General features: G+C 51.7%; 1 protein-coding gene across 8 annotated transcripts in view; it reads left to right on the top strand.

The window, feature by feature from the left end:
• Positions 1-1,017: 1,017 nt before the first annotated feature.
• Positions 1,018-21,667, top strand: part of SYNJ2 (synaptojanin 2) — a 95,354-nt gene continuing 74,704 nt past the window's right edge. For 7 of the 8 annotated variants that reach the window (XM_036886692.2, XM_036886693.2, XM_036886695.2 and 4 more), the window contains exon 1: positions 1,018-1,272. In XM_036886692.2, coding sequence (XP_036742587.2) covers positions 1,146-1,272 — 127 coding nt within the window. In that variant the 5' untranslated portion in view covers positions 1,018-1,145. Of the gene's footprint in view, positions 1,273-2,663; positions 2,877-21,667 lie in introns of all 8 variants that reach the window. The other variant, XM_036886694.2, reaches the window with a different exon arrangement.

Here is a 21,667-nt window from a genome sequence, read left to right as displayed (position 1 = left end):
GGAAGTGAAACCTGCAAACCCACCCAAAGGGCAACCCCAGGTAAGCCCTCTCTCTGGGGCAGAAGTGTCCTGACATCCCCCGCCCACTCCAGGATGTGTCCTACCTCCCATTGCTTAGCTGCTTACTTAGGTCATCTTCATATGGGTCACATGCTCCCAGTTGAGGACATGCAGATATGTGCCGGTGTCCGTATGCCCTAAGTACAGACTGGCTGGTGTGGCACCTGCCCTTAAGTCCAGGACTATACTCAACAGAGTGGGGATAGGGATTGCAAGTTCGAGAGAAAGCGCACAGGCAGGGGGAGGGGAAGAGCCCCCCTTGAGCACCTTTCAGTTGCCCTGCTTGCTACTTGGAAGCTGGTGGGCCAGGTACTGTTACCAAATGACAGGTCAGGAAAGCGCTCTCAGAGAAAGCAAGGTCACGTGCGAAGTGGCAGGTCTAGAGATCATGGTCTCAGCGTTCCAAAAAAACCCATCTTTGATTGCCCCCCAAATTCCGCCTGGTGTGGACAGTGGCCTGCCCTGCCCTCCCATACAGGTAGCAAGTGCAAGCAAAAGGCAACATTTACCCAACACCTGGCACTCGCCAGGCCCTCACTAAGCCCTCTAGGCGAATTAACGGGGTCCTCACTGCAACCTTCTGCGGTACGTGCCTGCAGTTACTCATCCCACTTTACCCGCGGGGCAGCTGCGGCACAGAGGGTTGGCAAGACTCCAGGGTCGCCGCAAACGAGGCAGGGCGGCGCAGCGCCCGGTCGGGATGGGGAGGGCTGGGCAGCGTGGAGGGGCCCATATAAGGCGTCTGGGCGCTGTCGGCGCGGTGGGGCCCCCCGCGGGCTGCATCCTCCTCTGCGCCCGGGAATGTGCGGCATCCACCTCCCAGGCCGCCGCCCCGGCGCCCCGGCTTAGCCCCCGGCCCCGGCCTGGCCGCTGGGGGGAGCGCGGCGCGCGGAGCGGAGGCGGAGGCGGAGGCGGCCGCGCGCTCACCTGGGCCGGCGGCGCGGCCGCGCGGGGAGGAGCCGGAGGCGGAGGGCCGGCCGGGGAGGCGGCGGGCGGCCCGGAGCGCGGGCGCAGAGCGGAACTCCTGAGGTTGCGGGAGCCGCGGCGGGCTGCGCGCCCTCGGGCGGGACGCGGCCGCGGCGCCCATGGCCCTGAGCAAGGGGCTGCGGCTGCTCGGGCGGCTGGAGGCCGGGGCGGAGAGCAGCGTCCTGCTGGAGGCGCGCGGCCGCGGGGACTGCCTGCTCTTCGAGGCCGGCACGGTGGCCACGCTCGGTGAGTGCGGCGCCGCGGGCGAGGGCTGGTGCCGCGGGGCCTCGTGTCCTGCCCCGGGGCGGCGGCGCCTGGACGGGAGGGCGCCCGTCTCGCTGGGACTTCGGAGAGCGGGCACCTCCCTTCCCGGGTGGCCAGTCCGGGGGCGCGGAGACGGCCGGGGCGCGGGGTGGGGCCGGCGGCTGGTTTGAATGAGGGGACGCCGGGGACGCCGAGGGCACTTCTGCCGGGCCTCCTCGGGGGTCTCCGGGCGGCGCGCCGCCCGGGGGCTGCGCTCGTGGAGAGCCGACTCCGGGCTTTGCTGCCCCGGGCCCCTCCGGGCACGTTACAGATTCACTACTAATCCGAGCGGGTTGGCTCCGGAACCGGCCCTGCCATGTGCCCTGACCTCCTTTCGCATCTGTTGATGCCCGTTGGTTTGTGTTACTGGAGTCAACCCAGCAGGGGATCGGGGCAAAATCACTCTTAGGGAGACTCCGGGGAAACCGCTTTGCCTCCCGGTAAATATTTGGCGGAGGAGCGTCAGTACCGCCAACTGTAGAACTCAGAAGCACGTGTAGTCAGTCCCCGGTGACTCTGCCTTTACGCTGGGTGACTTTGAAGTTAGCCAGATGCCAAGCCCATGTATTTCGCATCTGAGCCTCAGGAAGACCTGAGGCTGGCGTTGTGCCAAGAACATCAGAGACAACCTCATTTAATTTTCACGGTTGTACAAAAGAGCTATTATCACCCCAGTGTTAGAGGTGAATAAATGGGGGCCTGAAGAGCCCCAGAAACTTGCTTGCCCAAGGAGACCCAGCTCCACTTGAACCCTAGATGACTGTTTCTGTAATGCCACAGGATGTATGGCTCCCTGGAACCACAAACCACCCCACCCCTGGTTTTGTGGCACATTCATGAATAAGCTCTAGGTAACGCCCAAGTGAGCAAGACCAGGTTGGATTATCAGAACTTTAAACGTAAACATGGAGAGCAGGCTTACTGCTGGTGTCCAGCTGTGCCATCTCCCCTTGTTCGTAGCTAAACAGAGCACACAGGAGGTCACTTGTCCGTGAGGTGGCGGATGGCGGATGCGCTCACTCTCACAACACTTTACAAAGGTCTCTAGTCTTCCTGCCACATTTGTATGCATTGATTCTTCAGTTAAGATACAGGTTGGAAGGACCACCTCTTTTTCTCTTTTCCTCAATCATCTCATTAGCACACGGTTATCTGGTTTGTTGTCAGTCACTTGGTTACTGAAACAATGTCCAGTATTGTCAGCACCAGAAATGTGCAGCAAGTCATGGATTAAACTATTATCAGATTATTCCGATTTGTGCTCTGTCTCGAAAAGTCCAAGTTTGGTCATTTGCTAAGGTCTTAAAACCACAGAAATTTCCATTCCATTTTAGATGTCTGCTTCATACCACATTTATCTGAGCTGAGATGAATGAGCTGATAATGTCATGGTACAAAACTACTGCTTCATCAAAGAGACTAAAACATCTTTCAGCTGGATTACAACATCATTAAAGAGTTTATGCACATTTAAGAGTTCTTTTGAAACCATTTGGAGAAAACGGCTGTTTTTTCAAAAGTGAGGACTTGAAAAATGATTAATAAAGGTAATATAAAGCATATTTTCCATTTGAAAGTTAAGTATGGGCTGAGGTGCATATACTTCACTTTGGTGATTATAGCATGCCGAATTCTAGAGCAGGGGGTGTAATGAAAGGACTCGGCATGTCCCCAACTCACGTGCAGTCCACATTTGTCACTTAACCTAACATTCATTTTTCAGTAGACCTTGGGCTGAATGCTGCATTTTTAAAGTCTGTTTTTCTTAAATTATTAAGTGAAACCATTTTTAAAAAGCAGCTGTAGCATTTGGTGGTGTTGCTGGCCCAGAGAAGAACTGTGAGCACCTTCTATTACTAGGACGTTGTCGTTTCAAACTTTTCAAGTATCCTAAACACTCCACAGTTGGCTAGAACGACTCTGACGCTGAAATTCCCATCTGTGCTCCAGAGGGCTAGCCTTCCTGTCCTTGACAAGGTGAGAGTGCTCTCACTTTTTCCCAAAAGGTTCCACTCTCCTTTTGTGGGGGACGGTACGTCTGTGGCAGCTGGCACTGCTGATGGCCGAATCCTGACCATTCACCCTTTCCATGAGGTTCAAGGTTGGAGGCAGCTTCCTTTTCACCTTGGTGTGGTTTCCTGTGATGTCTCCCCAACGAGGAATGAGAGGCCAGGAGACTTAAGTGGAGGGTTTAGGCCCTTGTGCTAGTGGTTTCTCCCTGGCCACTGAGCGGTCCTAAATGCTGTCCAGCTCTGTGGCAGATGCTCGGCAGCTGCTTTGACAGGGAACAGTGGGAGAGCCCTTCGGGGCACATTTTACCCTACAAGGATCCTAGCTTGAAAAGGCTTCTCGCCAGGAGGGGCTCACCACTGCCTAGCGTTTTCAGGCAGTGCTCAGAGACAGGCGGGGGCTTGATGGGGTTGTGAGTGTAGGAAAACCCGATTCTCCTTGGTTGGTTAATTGTTGTGTCCAGTCCTTTTGTTCCAACACGACTCTGAAGACGGTTTTCACACCAGGCCCTCGAGCCTGCTGGCAGGAGGGTTGCTGAAGGAAGACCTCCAAATCCCTGCTTCTAAAATAATTGGGTTGAGAGTCTGTCTTTACTGTGGATCCATGGGAGCAGGAATTTCAGAGGCAGAAAAGCCAGCATATTGGCACCAAGTTCAAAGGTTTTTATAAGGTTTTCTTGGTGACCTGATTGAGTAGTAGGAGGCTTCTCTAGTACAGGGAAAGGCCATAGCAGGTAACGATTCCCCTTGGTCCACAATCCCAAATTAGCACACAGATTATCTCCTGTATGCACCTTGGGTCTTGCCCTTTGTCTCTTTTAGACTAAGTGTGGACCGGATGAAGGGGAATATGCCTGATGTTTGTGCATTTTCTCCATTTTCAGAGTGAGCACCAGTGGTCCAGAGTTCAGTGTCCCCCCAGCAGCTCCAGGAAGGCCGGCCTGCGTGCATCCGTGTGTTTGCGTGTGTGTTTATGAGTGGGAGCTGCCCTGTCTCTCTCTCCTGGCCATGCTTGTTATTGCAAATGGTGCGGGCTGAGTGTGAAGAGGCTTGGGAGACTTAACTGAGTTAATTAATGAGTCTTCCTCAATTACTTTAAGCTTCTGGGACAAAGGTTCCATGTCAACATCAGGCCTGGATTCTCCCAGCTGCTATGTTTACGTAGAGGCCACAGTGCCTGCTTTGTTTGATTTGGAGAAATGGCCACAGAGCCAAGCAGGCTTTGTCTGACAAACTGCCTTGGTCACTTTCTCTGGTTTTGTGTCCCGGATTTATCTGGTCATTGACTTGAAGTTTAACCTGCTTAAGAACATCTGAGAGAATCAATGAGCAGCCTTTTAATCAATTCTGGTAGTAAAGATACAAGTCCAGGTGGGGCAGGTCAGGGCTCCAGGCTCCTGACTTGGGAAACCTGGGTAGCAGCCTGGGGCCACAGCAGCCAGGTGGCCTCTGTGGCTCCTGCACGATCCTATCTCACTGCGGGTTTGCTCAGCATAATATTTACAAAAATGGACAGTGCATGAGAGGTGCGTCCGCCTGTCCATTTAGTACATCACTGGTAGGAATATGATTTCAAAGGTTACCAGTCTCCTTTTGTGGGTTGTGTGGCTCAAAACCTTTTCCTTTAACCTTTAGTTGTAAAAATTTTCAAATGTACATAAGAGTGGAAGGAAAAAATGAATCCTCTGTACCCGTCACTCACTTGGTAGTTAACATATTTCAATTCTGTGTCACCTGTCCCTATATTTTTTGTGAAAAATGAATCTCCTGAAATTTAGCAGGTTCAATGCTGAGCAAGATTTTAATTTATGACTTTCTTTTTGTTCTCCTGTCTGGCATTTGTGTGTGTTTGTGTAAGTTCAAAATTTACTTGATGGACTTAAATGTGACCAACAACAGAAAAATGGCAGTGTGAGTTGATTCTGAGATTCTAGCCAAGATACATTTTGAAAAGCAGAGGGATCACATGGGAAGGGTAAACTACAGCCTGGAAGTGCAGGGTGTCCCAATCTTGGGATGAGTCCATTGGTAGCACTGTCCCTAGACAGTGGCCAGAGGACACCTGGCCCTGTGCCTCTCACTAGCATGAGGAATTGGGCCACGGGGCCATGTCAGCCTGCCGTTGGTGCCCCCTCTCGGGACCCCAGACTCTCCTACACACATGGTGCCCAGTCTGCTTCTGTCCTGCTCAGATCTCTTCCCAGGGCCCCTGACAGACTGCACAGTGGGTGTCCTCTACAGGCCCCAGGGAAGGGGCTGCAACAAGGGCACATGGTGCAGGTGGAACAGGACACACGCTGGCCGGGGTGTCCTCAGGTGTGTGCCTGAGGACCCCAGCCGAGTGGTGGGAAGCCGAGAGAAGAGGGTGGTGGTGGAGAGAGAAGGAGGCCGAGTACCGTGTCTCCCCCACTGGCCACATTCTCAACCGGCCTTTGAGCTTGGCCACGGAGGTGTGCTTCTCAAGCGAAGAGGACAGAACATATTTTGTTTAACGGTTTGTTAGCTTGATTTTAAAACTTCAAAATAGTTGGGCCTGAGGGGCACAGGGCTCCACTGGTGCCCTGGCACACAGGCTTGAGCAGGCCTGCTCTGGGCACTGGAGTCATTCTGGGCCTCTCCCCTGGGGAGCTCCCTGGGCATCCTGGTTCCCCTTCGTGATTTTTGGCTTCTCAGTTTCTGTTGCCGGACTAGGCAACTTTCCACTTGAGGAAGGGGATTATTTTCTGGTTTTTCTTCTTCCACTTGAAATGTCCCTAAAGCTCTGGGAAAGTGCGCCAGGCTCAGATTTGGGAATTAGATTGGTGTCCCTAAGTGTTCCATGAAGGGCTGGGGGTGGGGTGGCCAGCCCACCTTGAGGGGAAAATAAGAACAGTCAGAGCAGGCAGATGAGGTCTGCACCTGACCAAGCTGAAGGCTTGGAAGCAAAGGCCCCATGGCCGTGCCAGCATTTCCAGGCAGTGGTTGCTGCAGACAGTTACCCACGCGCTGGTGGATGAGGGACTCTGTGCAGGCAGGCCCAGGGCCACCCTCAGGAAGGCACAAAACAGCCCATTTATCATTGCTTCCTGTTTTCAAGGACTGCTGGAAGGAGCCTTCAGGCACTACTATGTAAATGTAAGTCATTTTTGAGGATGATTTGATGAAAACCTTAAAAAACATGCATGTCCTTGATCCAGTGTTCTATGGGTAGAAATTTATCCCAGGAAATAGTCACACATCATGAGTGCATTTTGCATCAATGATGTTCATTACAAGCTGTTTTGAATTTTTAGCTGGTTAGTAATACTTTGGTTCAACTTGATAATAACAGCGAGCATTTATGGAGTGTTTATCGTGTACCAGACACTGTTCTAAGGGGTTTACGTGCATTGATTTATTTAATCCTTACAATGAGGCTGATACTAATAATCTCCAGTTTACATTTGGAGAAACTGAAGCACAGAGAAGTGTAAGAATTTATATGAGATTCCACCTCCAGTGGCAGGGCTGTGATTTGAACAAGGCTAGGAGGCTCCAGAGATCGGTATGTTCAGTAAAATCTCATTCTTAGAAAAAGAGAAAGTGCAATGTGATATGAAAAAGACTAGCTGTGTCCTGTTGTCTCTCTGCTTATCTTGGGTTCCAAAGTACACGGGTTGTCAGGGAGGTAAGGATTGCTGGTGAGTCTAGGTGTCAGTGCACATCCCATCTGCCATGGGATTTTCATCTGGCACTTTCTTATAGAGGAGCATTCAGGCCTGGGGAGCAGCTCCCCATTCTCTGAGCAGCGTGTGTGATACTCCAAAGGGAACATTTTTCACGAGAAGTGTGTGGACTTCAGTCCTGGGCTCCGCAGAGCTGAGGCTTGGCTGCATCTTACCCTTCGGTGTGGGTCCCTCTGGCACCTAGAACAGAGCCTGAGTAGGACCCAGGGCTGTAAAGAAAGTGCTAGGTTTCTCAGCACAGAGGCAGCAGTGAGACCCCAGGCTCCCTGAGGACATGCTTCTGAATGTCAGGGCTGCCTCACAGATGATACATTGGACTGGTGTCTTCCCACAGAGCTCCTCCATGTTGAAGGCAGGAGGTTCCTGGGTCCTCTGCAGAAACGTATCTTCCTGTCCTCTCTTTGCCTGTTCTAGGGGGGCTGGGGCAGCACTGCCGAGTGGCTGGACAGAACTGTGCTTTGCACCCAAGGTGGGCACTGGGTGCCTGTTGTGGGCCTGGTGCTTTGCAGAGGCTGGGCTGGGAGGGCTGGACACATGGCCTGTTCTGTGCTAGGTTGCTGTCTGCACTCGTGCCCTATGAAGCTGGCAGGTTGCCATTTGCTTGTAAAGCTTCCTGGTTCAGAAAACAACTCCTGGTGGGAGGATCCACTCTGAGCATATTAGCTTTGGAGGGCACGTAGGGCAGCTCCTTCCCGTGGCCCAGGTCCTGGGAGCGATTCCTAAGTCTGATTCCAAAGCAAACATGAAAGTCGGAACTTAATTTTTAGGCCATTTTGTGGGATGTGGGACTCATCCAGAGAGGCTTCTGCAATACCACGGGATCTGATACTTCATTCTGACCCGGCATCTGTGCCCACATCTGGCCTACCCTTCCCTTCCCTGGGGCTGGGGCGTGGCGGAGCCGCCTCCCTCACCTCCCTCACCTCCTGGAACCCCTGTCCAGCCTGACGACCTGCTGCTGTGCTCTGACTCTTGGGTGCTTCAGTGAGCCCGTACGCCCCCTGAAAACAAGGGCTTCATCTTCTGGGCTTTGGCTCCTTGATGAGGAGGCATGCTGAGGGCAAAATGTGCTAAGAAGTGGAGAGGGACTGCCCCGTGCCCTTTCGAGCAGTGTGAGGTCTCCCAGAACAGAACTTGGGCCACCAAATGCTCTCCTAGTTTCACTGTTGATGTGGGATTTGGGGGGTGAGCTGGGGAAGGCAGGGTGTCCTCAGCTGATGCTGAGACCCTGCATAGGCCTGGGATAGTCCAGTCACCTGACAAGATCTAGGAAAACAGCCAGATTTTAGTTGAGCATGATGCACGCTCTCTTATCTCTGCTGGCTGGCTGCCTTTTTGTATTCAGTCTGTATAGAGTTATTGCTGTTGGTGGTAGTGATCTCTACTCAGAAAAAAGCAAACTACTTCCCTTTCCTCAGGTCTGACTCTAGAATATTCTAGTGATACCTCCACCAAACCCTTCACCTGTTTGACTTCTATCCCCAGCTCCTCAGGTGATTCCTTACCTGAGGGAATTAAGCTAATCCCTCCAGGCCTCAGAATCCTAATCTGAAAACAAATCAGTAACAGCTTATATTACCTTTCCTACTCTGAGGTTCCACAGGTTTAAAAAAAAAAAAGCTAAATACTAAGCATAAGCAAATAAGCAACACCCTTACTTTACACACCTAGTTAAAATTATAAAGTAGCCAGAAATTTCAACCTTAAGAGAAATGATCTGGCCATGTAAAATCTAAGATGGCTCAAACAAACAAGTAGGGCAAACAAGTGAAATGAGCTCAACCTAGGAATCCGATGCTCTACATTTTATATGGGAAACTTATGAATTAATTAAAGTTCATGAGATTCTTTCCTTGATTCTGCCCCTTTCCTATAATCAGCAAAAGAAAATTTTAAAGCAAAATCAATTTAAGCTTAAATTAGGAACACAAAATAAGGTGTTTACTAAAATATCCTAAACTATGCTAATTCAGTAGCGCCTTTTGCAGATTCTTATAAATATCCGCTGACATTCTGAAAGTCAGACCTTTGCATCACACTGAGTGTCATTCCTCTGTGATAATCTGGACTGGAAGGGAAGTCTGCATGTCTGGGAATGTGTGGGCTGTGTGGAATTGTTTCATCTGTCTGTTTTTACTGGTTAGATGGTATATGAACTGAGCTTCCCCATGGATCTGATCCGTGACTGATAAATACTGTATGTTGGAAAAACTCTTTGGCAAAGGAGACAGCTCCTTTCTTTCCAGCTCCTGCTTCCTGATTAAGCAAACGTGGGGTCTGGTGGGGTCAAAATGGATGCAGTGGCAGAGAGGAGTGACAGAATGTTGTCAGGTGTGTGGCAGTCCATGTGCTCCGACACAGCAGAATAGGGGCACACACATCAGGGCATGTTTCAGCATGGGCTTGTTTGTTTTTATTTAAATGGTGTGGATAAAACATGAAATATTGGAAAATGTGGGTTGGAAATAACTGAGCCAGGCCCTTGTAATGGGGTCCATCTGGACAGTGGTATCTGTTTCTCTTTTAACCAGGACACTGGGAGGGGAGGAGCCTGTGGGCCAGAGGGGGAGGAGCCTCAGACCAGTGGGGAGGAGCCCCTGGGCTAGGTGGGAGGAGCCTGAGAACCCAGAAGGGAGGAGCCGTGGTCAGACCGCTTCTGCAGGGGTGACATGGGAGGGCCAGAAATGGAGCTGCAAGAATGAAATTCCATGTTGAAATTTTGCCTCTAGAGTGGACGAACAGAATCTTACATTTTTCATTTCAGAGGGCGACTTCCCTCTTTCACCAAACTCACTATATAAACAGTGTTTTGGGGTGAGGACTGAGAAATTTTACCTGGTAGTATAAATTGATTTTCCCAAAAGTAGCACAACTTTATTATTGTTATTATTTTAAGTTTTGCTGTTTGTTGACAGAGGAAGAGGTATGATTTCCATTAGGAGGTTATGAACACAGTTCAGAGGGCCCCAGGAGCCTGAGCTGGGAACAAGGAAAGGTCCAGGCCTTGGTGCCAGGTTCTAGCGTGGGTCAGGCTGGGCGGCTGAACTCCCAGTCCCTCCCCCGCCACCCCTGCTCTCCATGCTGTGAGTGTGTATGTTGGAATCTGTCCAGAGGGGACATGTTTTTCTAAATTTACAGAAAGGTACCATGTGGACTTGAGGCTGACTGGGAAAGGCCTTCGTCTAACTTGTGTGAAAGTGTTACATTTGTAATCAACTGTGGGACCTGTATTTGTACCTTACGCCTTCAAGGTAGGCTTGGATTACATATGACCACATATATGAAGTGAAAAATAATGATGAGATTCTGTTGCCTACATACAAATGGCTCCAGACTTGGGGATTTGGGGGGAAAGGGTCTGCCTTTAGCAGATTCCTCCCCCTTTTATGTTTCTAATTCAGTTTGCTATTAGAAAAACTAGGTTACCAAGCTAATTAGAATTTTGTCTTAAAAGAGAAAATCGACCCAGAATGAAGACTTGAGGAGTGATCCCACCAGAAAAGTTGGTGAGCTTACCAAGATGGCCTTTGTGACTTCAGTTTGCTACCACTTTCTCCTGGGCCTTCTAGGAAGGCCTGAGTTTTGTAGCTTCTGTCTTCTTCTTTCCTGAACACTCCAGCCTTTTGGGTGCAGATGATGAGATTGTACACTTAGAAGACCCAGGAGACAGATCCTAAAGTATCCGTTAGCAAAATATCATGTCTGGGATTTGTTTGGCAGGGTTCCGGGAGATAGATGATGGGACACATGCACACAGGTGCACAAGGGGAGCAGGGAAAACAAGTGAAATGCGACTGGGAATATGTGGGTAAGTGTTGCAGCTGGGTGGCAGAAATGTTGTGGTTCATTAGACTTAGTGAGTGAATAAGCTGGCTGCTTTTCAAGCTCAGCCGAGTAAACACTGATGGCTTTTCTATATTCCATCATTAGTCAATTAGAGGATGTAATAGGGAAAAACAGATTCCACTCCCAGTGACAATGGTTTTTGAGAATAATAAAATATGTAAGGCCATCAAGAAGAAAGGCACCAAACTGCACTGAAGCACCACATGCTTGGAAAGATACAGTGTATTCTTGGGCTGGGAACACCAACATTGTAAAGATGTTAGTCCTCCAGTTCATCTGTAAATCCACTTATCTGTGAGTAAAATCCAATTAAATTCCAACAGGACTTCAATGTAAAATGTAGCAGGCTGATTTTAAAGTGTATCTGGGACCCTCCCATGTTTAAACTTATTCTCATCTCACTCCTCCCACTTTGGTTCATGGCAGCCCCACAGGGACGGTGCAGATGCTCAGGACAAAAACCTGTGAGTCGTCCCCACCCCACTGTTTTCCTCACCTCATCCAGTCTGCCAGCTGGGCCAGACTATGTCTGAATCCTGCCAGTCCCCTCTCCGGCTCGCCTACCCACTGCCCTCTCTCACTCCACCTGGTGGTCGCCACTCCCTGGGCACCCCACCCCCACACAGCAGCCTGATTAAGCCTGAGATGCCTCTGTCCTCTGCCCTGGCTCTTTCTCCAGCCTCATCTGCCACTTCCCCAGCTTACTCCCCTCGACCAGCCCTGACTGGTCCCTGCCCCAGCACCTTTGCATCTGCTGTGACTTCTGCCGCAGTGCTCTGCCGGGCTGCCCCCTCCCCATTCAGGGCTAACACAGTGACTTGGGTGAGGCTTTCCTGAACACACTGGCAGAATGAGCCCATGGCTTCCACACCCCAGCTGTCTTTGTTCCATCGCCTGTTTTCTTTTCTTCCCAGCACTTATCACCAAAAGCAGCTTATTTCTTTGCTTGCATGCACATGGCCTGTTGTTGGCAGTAAGAATGCAGGCTCTGTGGGGGCAGGATGTTGGGCCCTGCGCTTTGTCCTCCAAAAGATACATGCAAGACTTAATCCCTGGCAAGGGAATGGGACCGTCTTTGGAAATAGGGTCTTTGCAGCCAGAATTAGGATGTAAATTAAGATGAGTTCACACTGGAGTAGGGTGGGCCCTTCTCATCCTTACAAGAGGAGACACAGAGATGCACACGGAGAAGAGAGTGTCACGTGAAGGCACAGACACACAGAGGGAAGACGACCTTTGAAGATAGAGGTGAAAACTGGCGTGATGCTGCCCCCAGCCGGGCAACACCTGGGACCTCGAGGGGCTGCAAGAGGCAGGGAGGGATCCCCCCGAGGGATCCCCCCCAGAGTCTTCGGAGAGCACAGCCCCGCCCACCTGGGGTCTGGTCTCCAGACTGTGAGAGAACAAAGTGCAGTTGTTGGAAGCCCCCCCGTTTGTGGTACGTTGTTACCAGCCCCAGGAGCCTAATACAAGGGATGTCGTCTGTCTTGTTTGGCACTGCTGGGTGAGGAGAGGCCCGGGAAAGACTGAGGAACGAGGGCAGAGCACCCAAAACAGCCAAGAAGGCTTTGGCAGAATCCGTGAGGACAGACTCGGTCTACTAGAAAGCCATGACGGTAGCAGAATAGGAAAAGGTCAACAGAGTAGAGGAGAGGTCTCAGACAGACTCACGTAAATAGAGGAATTCAGTTCATTATAAAGGTGACTATTCAAACCAGCTGGGGGAAAGGTGGATGCTCGATAAATGGTGTTGGCGCCGTTGACCAGCTCCGTGCCCAGTGGAGTGCTTCCTTTATTCGGCCAGATACTCAGACCAGGTTCCCTCGGCTGCCTGGTCAGGAAGGACACGGGTGGGAGCCTCAGCTCGCCCGCAGGACAGTGCCTGCTGTGCCTCTCCTGGGGAGGGGTGGTCTTTGCAGCAAGTCATGAAGGTATGCTCACGCTGCCGTCCATCTAGTGACTAGCTTCTCCCCCAACCAAAAGCCTTATGCCCCCCAGCACCCAGCATCCCTTATAAACCCCCAGCTATGGATTCCAGGGTTTACCTGAACCCCAAGCCTGGCATCCCCACTGGTGATTTTATAATTAATTTATGGCTCTTCCCAATCCAGAAACAGTTTGTCAGTTAAGGTCATTTCTACCATGGGCAGTGTCATCTGGTAACAAAGCTGATGTTTTACCTTTATGGGATTCCCAGGGTATCAGAGCTAGAGAGTTCAATGTCCAGTTCTCATCCAGAAGGGAAAAAAGGTTTCGGTTGGCCTATGCCAATGCTAATTATGTTGGAGTCCTATGTTGTATCATATATTAAAATACATTTCAGAGGTAGTTGAGGTTAAATGTAAAGAAATCCAACTTTTAAAGTATTAGGAGAAAATATAGGAGAAACTCTCACAATTTTATGGTATAGAAAGCCTTTCAAAGTAAAGCATGAAACTCAGAAGTCATAAAGGAAAAAACCTGATTTAAAAAATATTTATTGTTATAGTATAACATATATGGAAAAATGAACAAATCCTAAGTGTACAGCTCCATGAATTTTCACAGGCCACACACCTCTGTAACCAGTGTGAGATCTGGACGTAGAGTGTGGGCAGCCAGCTCCCTCGGACCCCCGCCCTGCCTTCACCCTGTGTCAGACTGATGGATCTGACTGCATAAGTAGTATATCAAATGTCCATAAATACAGTTGAAAGACAACAGCCTGGAAAGAAACTATGTGCAACCTTTGCAACATAGAAAAGGGTTGAAGATTGATAGTCATCATATATAAAACAGTGCCTATAGATCACAAAGAAGAAGGACAAATAGTTCAACAGAAAAATGGACCAAGGATATACTGAGTGAGTCTCAAAAGGAAAAATACAAATGGCCCAGGCAATGGAGCCGGCACCGCTGCCTCTGTCTTGTGCTTTGATCCGCCGGTGGATGAGGGCTGCCTCTCTCCGCTGCTCCATGTCTCCCTCCTGTGATTCAGGCACAGAGGCCCTGGGAGGCGCAGTGCGCTCCACTCTGGATTACCCTTCCCCCGGGCCCCTCAGGAGGGGCAGGAGGTAGGCGGGGCTGCCATGCAGGGGTCTGGGCAGGCTGTAGGTCTGGCATCCTTTCCAAAAAGGCCAGGTTGGGGACCACAACATAGGCCCCTGGGAAGGAGTATGGGACAGGCATGAGAAGCAGCCAGGTATTCATTCTGAAAGGCAAGGTTCCCCAGAGAGAGGCTCCTGGAACAGAAGTATTTCCCTGCGGGAGTCTGGCCGTGGCTCCCCGCAGCTCGAGTTAGCACAGGAAGGATTTCCAGGCCCTGCAGTAAATACACCTGCTCAGCTAGCCCAGTGTTCCCCAAGCACAGTGGCCTTTTGTTCATATAGCCCCCCACCAACACCTTGAGGTACACCAGTGCTCCTGGGGGTGCAGCTGGGGCGTCCCTGCTGGGAAGTGATACGATTCTAAGGCAGGTCTGCCCTGGTCTCAGACATTTCTGTTTCCAAGGCTGAAGCTAATTTCCCGCACAGAAGGCCTTTGGCCAGACAGAAGTTGGAGGAGGTAGTTTCTAAACCAATGAAATGGTGGTACAGAGTCCTTTGAGAAGGTTTCTTCCGTCCTTTTGTAAAAATAGTGTGAATGTTTTCCCTGATGTTGTGTGGGGCCTTGTTGAATCAGCCAGCGTGTTGACTTAGCAGGCACATATGGAGAAGAGACCAAACTGGTCACAGTGCACCCCACACGCTACTGGTGGGTGGGGTCGTGACCAAGAAAGCAAATCAACGTGTCTGATTCCTTCACCTCTCCCGGGCCTGGCTGCCCATTGCCAGGGATCAGCACCTGCTGCGGCTCCGTGGCAGTCTGTGAGCCCCCAACGGGTGACCAGACTGGCCTAAAAGATCTCCAGCGATAATTTTCTCACCAAAAAACAACAATTTTTAAAAAGCCAAGAAACTTGAGAAATTAATTATGGCCTGTTTTCTGGACTGAAATATAGAGTAGCAATCCACTTTTAGTCTGTGTCTTGTCCTCGATACATGTCTTCAGATTGGCAGCCTTTTCTTAGAAACACTGCCTCACCCTCACGCCCTCCCCCAAACTGGGCCTTGCTGGAGGTGGGCTAGATCCCTTTGTCCCCCACTGCTGCTCCGAGGCCCGGGTTCCTTCTTGCTCCTTAGAAAGGCTGCTCCTGAGGAAGAACGCACCTCCTTGCTGAAATCTGAAATCCCTCCTGGCCGCTCTCTCCCTTCACTGGAGAGCTGGGCTCCGGGCCCGACGGGTTCCTCCAGCGCTACTCCTGTCCCCATCCCAGGTGAGCTCATGGCAGCTTCATAAAGCATTTTTGGTGTAGTTCAGTAAATTTTTTTTCATTTTCTTGTCAGATTTCTCTTCTGCTCTCAGAGGTGACTATTTCACATCTCAAGCCTTCAACGCCTTGTCCCTGTCAGCTAATGGTTTTGCTTCCTATTTCATTGGGGAAGTGAGAGGAATTAAAAAGAGAACTTATATAAACCCAATGACCTAATCTGCTTGCTCTGTGCCAGCATGCACCCCCTGTCCCCAGTGGATGACCTCTGTGCTCCTGCTCTTCCATCGTGCCTGTGGGTCCTGTCCCCTCACATTGAAGACATTGCTCCCAGTTTCCCCCTTTCTTTCCTAGCTAGGTCATTTCCACCGTTAAACCAGCAGACTGTCATCTTTCATGTTAAGAAATCCTCTCTTGACCTGACATCCTGCTTCTTTCTCCATCTCCCCGTGTGGAGGGCTTGTCCACGCAGGCTGTCTCCGCCCTGCCTCCTCCCATCCTCCCTGGACACCAGGTTTGGTACCCACCACTCCTCTGAAGCTCTTCAGCAAGGTCCCCAGAGATGTGCCCCGTGCAGTCCCCCGCACATCTCAGCCCTCCATGCACAGCGTCACCCAGGCAATCACACCTTCCTCTAGTGATGGATGCTGCTTCTCCTGGTCATGTGCCTTGCTCGCCGCTGTTTGCCCCAGTGCCTAGAGCAACACCTGGAGGGCAGCAGGCAGGCAGCGTCCTTGGTGAGAGAGGGAACTGAAGTGTGAGAGGGCGTAGCTTTCCCCTTCTCTGTGGCTCCCTCCCTGCATCTCACATAGCATAAGAAGATATATATGGCTCACACTACATGGCTTCTAAATGTGTTTGTGTGTGTGTAGGACCATAGGAGGAGGGAGGAGGCACTGAGGGGTGTTTGTAGCAGGGCTGAGAGGGGAGTTCAGGTGGAGGGATGATTGGTGCAGAAGACGAGGGGGGGACACACAGAGGAACTGATCTGGCTGAAGTGGAGAAGCTGGAAAAGTAGCTGAGAGTGTACCCCCCGACAGCCAGGGACCTGACTTGTTGGTCACAGGAAGCAGACTGACCACGGGTTTGTTGCATGAGGAAGTGACACCTGAGGACTTGCTCCAGGAGGAGCCCCTTGGGAGAAGGGGAGAGCCTGAAGCCACAAGTGGGATCTGCGGTCAGGCCATGAACAGTGCCCCAAGAGTCTTGCCCCTGCCCCCATGTCTACTGAGAACATGCACATTTTGTAGAGAAGCAGGTATTTTTATGCATCATCCTTGTTCCCTGTTGGGAGAGGACCCTCCCCATACTGTACTGACCTAAGGTATAAGGAACTGGTGATCAGGCCCCATTCCGTGGCTCTGTCAGCTGCATTTTCAGCATTATGTCAGTGTTCTAAGGCCTGGATTCCTGATTTTCCAGGAAAGACTCAACTCTACAGTCTCCGTGTCCAGCCCTGCTCTCAAGCCCTCCTTTCCGAGGAGCTGGCTTCCTCCTCTCCCAGCCTGGTCACCGTGGCTGCTGCAGATCTCAGTGGCAGGAGGGGAGTGCTGAGGGGCCCACCCCTGCCCTGCAGATGCTTCCCAGCTGTGGCCACAGGAGATGATAAATTCTTCTCTTATTTTCTGTGGCTGGCTTGCCCAGTTTTGGCAGGAGACAGTGCATTGGCCTAGACAATGTCTTTTTGATGCCCCCCCACCCCCACCCCTCGTGCCACTGGCTCTTTCGTGTGGCCTGAACTTCTTGATGAGGGGGAGAGGCAGTGGGCAGTGGAGGGCAGTTTCTTAGCGGGCTGACGTGTGTCTGCCCAGCTGGTTTTTGTCTTGGTTCTCGAGCTTCTGTTTCAGACTGATGTTTTGATTTCCACTTTGCCTAGCAACCCTCATGCAGCCTCTGTCCCCCCTAGGAAAACCGTTGTCTTCCTGAAGAGCTGCTCTAGTGCCAAACTGATAACTCTGGAAGTAACAGCACAAGCCAGGATGAACTGAGTTCAGAATTAGCGCATGAAGTAGACACTGACCTGGATCTAGATGATTCTGTCCCCTTGAGGCCCTGAAATACAAGATGGTTTAATACTGTGCACGAGGACACAGCCCCACACGGTACCTCAGCTTTGGGCCATCCGCATTATTACACTGACCTACTTATTTTTCTGACCGTAGGCTGGACTTTGCTGGAATTTCCTTATGGTGTGTTTTTGTGGAAAATATTATGAAGGGAAGAACCACTGTGGTTGCTTTGATTATTGATCCAACTGGCTGTCTGCTGACCAGGAACACAGGCTGCCTTTTGTAAAGAAGCAGAGCAGATTCTGGCTACAGTGGTAACTGGCAGTCCCAGTGAGACCAGCCCAGGCCTGGGACATTTGACCCACAGGTCTCTGTCCTGGGGGCCAGAACCATGGGCCGAGTCTGCCTTGCTTTGGGCCAGACACCCACTATCTCCCCTCCAGGCCTCTCAAGTGGTGGCTATTTCTCTTCCACTCTGCTTGGCCCGCTGGCCCCCGGGGCGGGATGCATGTCCCCCAGGCTCCTCTTTGCCACTTCCAGACGCTCTGCTTCCCTCCTCCATAAAAGCATTGAACTTGGGATCTCACAACCCCTCGCAGGAGGTCTTCCTAGGCCCACCAAGGCATCCAGACTGCCAAGGTCGAGCTTGGGATCCGGGCCAGGAATGGAGCTTGAGTGTGGGGCAGCTTGGGGTGTCCCCCTCCTCTGGAGTCAGCCCCCCAGCCACGCTCCATCACCGCCGGGAGACCCCCAGGGGTGTCTCACCCGGCATGGTGCTGGGCTGCTTGCTGGGAAGCCTTGCTCTCTGCAGAATCCTGGTTGGTGGCTGAGCTTCCAGGGGCTCTGAAAGGAGAGGCTCATTCCAAGGGTGTCCACATTGCTGGTCACCACTACAGTTTCCCTGTGGTTCCTTCTAGTCCTGATGCTTCACCATTTGGGACTATTTTTAACATGATCCATGGTGTCTAGTAACCATAGACAACTTTTATCACGTTACCAGGGAAACAGGAGCAGCAAGTGAACCTCAGGTCAGATTCTCCTGTGGCTGGCTTAGCCCTTGCCCACACGCTCCAAGGCGCCAGGCCACCCCCTGCCCTCCGTGACACCGCCTGGCTCCATGGTGATTGCACCTGCTCCATTTTCTCCCATCCAGAGTCTTGCCCTCCTCCTTGGCAGCCTCAGGGGCCATGTCGATCCTTCTGAGGACCCTGGCCTCGGTTCACCCACCTCCCTCCTCTGACGAGTGTGTCCTGCAGCTCAGCGGCTCCCTCCCACCATCCGTGTCAGACCTTCCCCCTCTGCATCTTTCACCCCTGTCTTTTTAGCTCATTCCTCAGTTCCCCAAGTCCAGTGACCTTGATCCTACCGGGATGGTGATCCCTTGAACCCGCCACCTCCTCGCAGTCCCTTGGCCCCCACCCCTCTCCTCACTGCCCACCCCTCTGGGTCACTCACCGGCCATGCTTTCCCTCTGCTCCCACCCCCTCTGGCTGGGTCCTGCTCACCTGCAGAGACCACTGTGTAGCCCCTATCTGGTCCTCTCCTCCTGCTCTGTGCAGCTGGAAGTCTCCGCAGACGACCCACAGGCTGACTGGCCCCTCTGTGCTCTCCATCCATGCCGGTCTGCAGCTACTTCTGTTCCGCCCACCCGCGCCAGCTGACATCGGCCCCTCCTGCCCACTGAGAAACGGAAGCAGTCAGGAGACTCGCCCCACCTCTCCCCTTAACCACGTGGCCTCCCACTGGATCCTGCCCTCGTGGGCGCCGCTCTGCGGCTCCCCATCAGCTTGACTCTCTGATTGATGGATCATTTCTACCCGCCGGCAGACTGGGTGTCAGGCCCCATCGCAGAGGATCTTCTGGCCCCGCTTCCCTCTCCACGCTCTCCCCAGTTCTCTGTTGAGCGCATGCACACACACACACACATGCACACGCACATACACACACACGCACACATGCACACTTTCTCAGAACCGTCTCTATTTGCTGTCTCCCTTCCCTCTCCTTCTCCATTCCAGCCTCACCCTCGACTTCACTGAAACTGCTTTCTCCTGGCTCATTGCTGCCTAATAAAAGTGACCACTGCTTGGGCCTTGAGTTAGAGGACATAGTGCAGCATCTGGACTCTCTGGTCACTCTTGCCTCCTTGAAGCACTTCTCTGTTTCCAGGACACTGTGCCCTTCTGGTTATGCTCCAGTCTCCCCAGCCTGTCCCCACAAACACACTGTCCCCAGCATCACTACCGGGGTCATCTCCAACCTCCTGATTTTAAATACCTTCTGTTTGCTGGGGATGCCCCAGTTTGCTTCTTGAGCCAGACTGCTCTGCTGGGCTCCAGACTGGTGCGGCTCTGGCCTCACTATCTCCACCTGGGCACCCGCGGGCATGTCGGGCTTGGCCTGTCCGACCCAAGCTCCTGATGCCCCACCCTGACCTATCTTCACCATCACAGGTACTGGCCGCTCCGTCCTTTCAGTTGTGCAGGACAGTTGGACATCAGCCTCGAATCCTTGCTGCCTCTCCGGCCCCACATCCGATATGTCCACAGATCCTTTGGCTCTTCCTTCAAAATATATGCAGATATTTGATGATGTGAAGAAATTATCATTAAGTTTTTTTAGATGTGATAATGGCATTGTGGTCTCATTTTTTTTAAAGTACCCATATCTTTTAGAGATTCTTACTGAAATATTTATAGATAAAATGATATGAAATCTGGGGTTTACTCAGAATAATCTAGGGCAGTAACTTTTACCTGGAGGACTCGTTAAAACAGATTTCTGGGTCTCAAGCTCAGAGTTTCTGATTCAGTAGGTCTGGGGTGGGGCCCAGTAATTTCTGTTTCTAATGCTGGTTGTTGCTCATTGTCTGAGGACCATATTATGAGACCCACTGATCTAAGATGTGGGGGTGTAGGGTGTGAATGGAGCAGGGTTGAGCATAGTTGACAGCAGTTGGGCCTGGTGGGCACATGGTAATGTGGGTACATAGGGTTTATTACACTTCTTTTCATTGGAAATTTCCATAGTGAAAAAGTGTGTGTGTGTGTGTGTGTGTGTGTGTCTGTGTTTGTGTCTCCAGAATCTGTGACTGTTCTTAGTGCTTCCGCTGCCACTGCCCTGGTCTAAGCTAGCATCGTCCCCTGCCTGGATCATCCTAGTGCCTCCCCTGCCTCCCTGGGATCTGTTCTCAGCAGAGCAGCCACAGTGATCCTCAACACCCGGCTATGGCTCCCTCTCACTTAGGATGAAACTCCAAATCATTTTTGAGCCAGAAAGCTCTTTACCATGTGTCCCCTACTCCACTTCCTCTGTCAGACACGCTGACCTCCTCACTGGCCCTTGGCCATGCCTGGATGCTTCTGCCTCAGGACCTTGGCACGTGCTTCTGGACCCACTGTGCTCCCCTGCCCCTCATTCAGCAGTCCCTCTCACTTCCTTCAAATCTGCATTCAAAACTTGCCCTGGGGGTGAGGCTTTCTCAGACAACACTGTGTAGAATTGCACACACCCACCACCCTGCCTCATACTCCCCTTCCTGGCTCACTTTTTCTCTTTGGCTCACATCACTGTCTATAGTGTGCTTATTGATCTTGTCCAACCCCCTCGGCAGGGAGCTTGTGTGATGCCTGGCACTGTGTCAGCCCCACCACTCCACCGCCTTTGGGGATGTGCCTCGGGGTACCATTGCCCTTGGCCCCAATTCCCACCCAAGGTGGCCTCCACTGTCACTACTCATCCATTCGTGACACACGCCCCCTTGCCGCTGCCAAGGCCCGTCCTTGGCCAACCCTGCTGAGCACATTTTCTGCCTGTCTGGCTCACTGCTTGTCCTCATACCTAGAACAGTGCCAGCCATAGGAGGATCTCAACTCCACATTCACAGAATGAATGGCTGAATCCCAGGGGCAAGAGGTGGACCAGAAAAGAGGGGTACAGTAAATGAGGGGACTTGCTTGCACAGGCTGAAAATCATGGCCAGTGGGAGGAAAAACAAAACATTCTGACATGGAAAAACCACAGGAAATGCAGCAAAAGTGTGGAAGACAGGAGCAGTCTATTTTGAGACATTAAGTAAAGGACGGAAGTTGCAAATGGGCAGGCCAAATGCAGTCTGTAGAGGTGTGTGATCAGCCTACATAATGCTTAAAATAAATGTGGATTGGTTGCCAACAGGGGAAAATCAGGAATGTTCTATTTCTTTCAAAAAGCTGGAGACTCGCAGCACCGGGCTGGCGCGCCCACCTAGGACTGCTGGCTGGAACTGACCATCTATTCGATAGAGGGGTGTATGTCCTCTGGCCATCCATGGCCCCTTCCGGCAACTTCATCCATTTGTCACTTGTCTGGTGCTTGTAGACATGTGATTTGTGAGCTCCTTTGAAAGAGCAAAATGGATTTCTTCTTCCTTCAGACCTGGCTAAGGAAGTACAGTTGTCTGGGGCAAGCCGGGGCATCAGGTGGTTTTGGAACAGGCTGCTG

This window comes from Manis pentadactyla, chromosome 12, assembly GCF_030020395.1.
Source record: "Manis pentadactyla isolate mManPen7 chromosome 12, mManPen7.hap1, whole genome shotgun sequence".
Taxonomy (NCBI): Eukaryota; Metazoa; Chordata; class Mammalia; order Pholidota; family Manidae; genus Manis; species Manis pentadactyla.
This window is presented reverse-complemented; position numbering and strand designations above follow the sequence as displayed.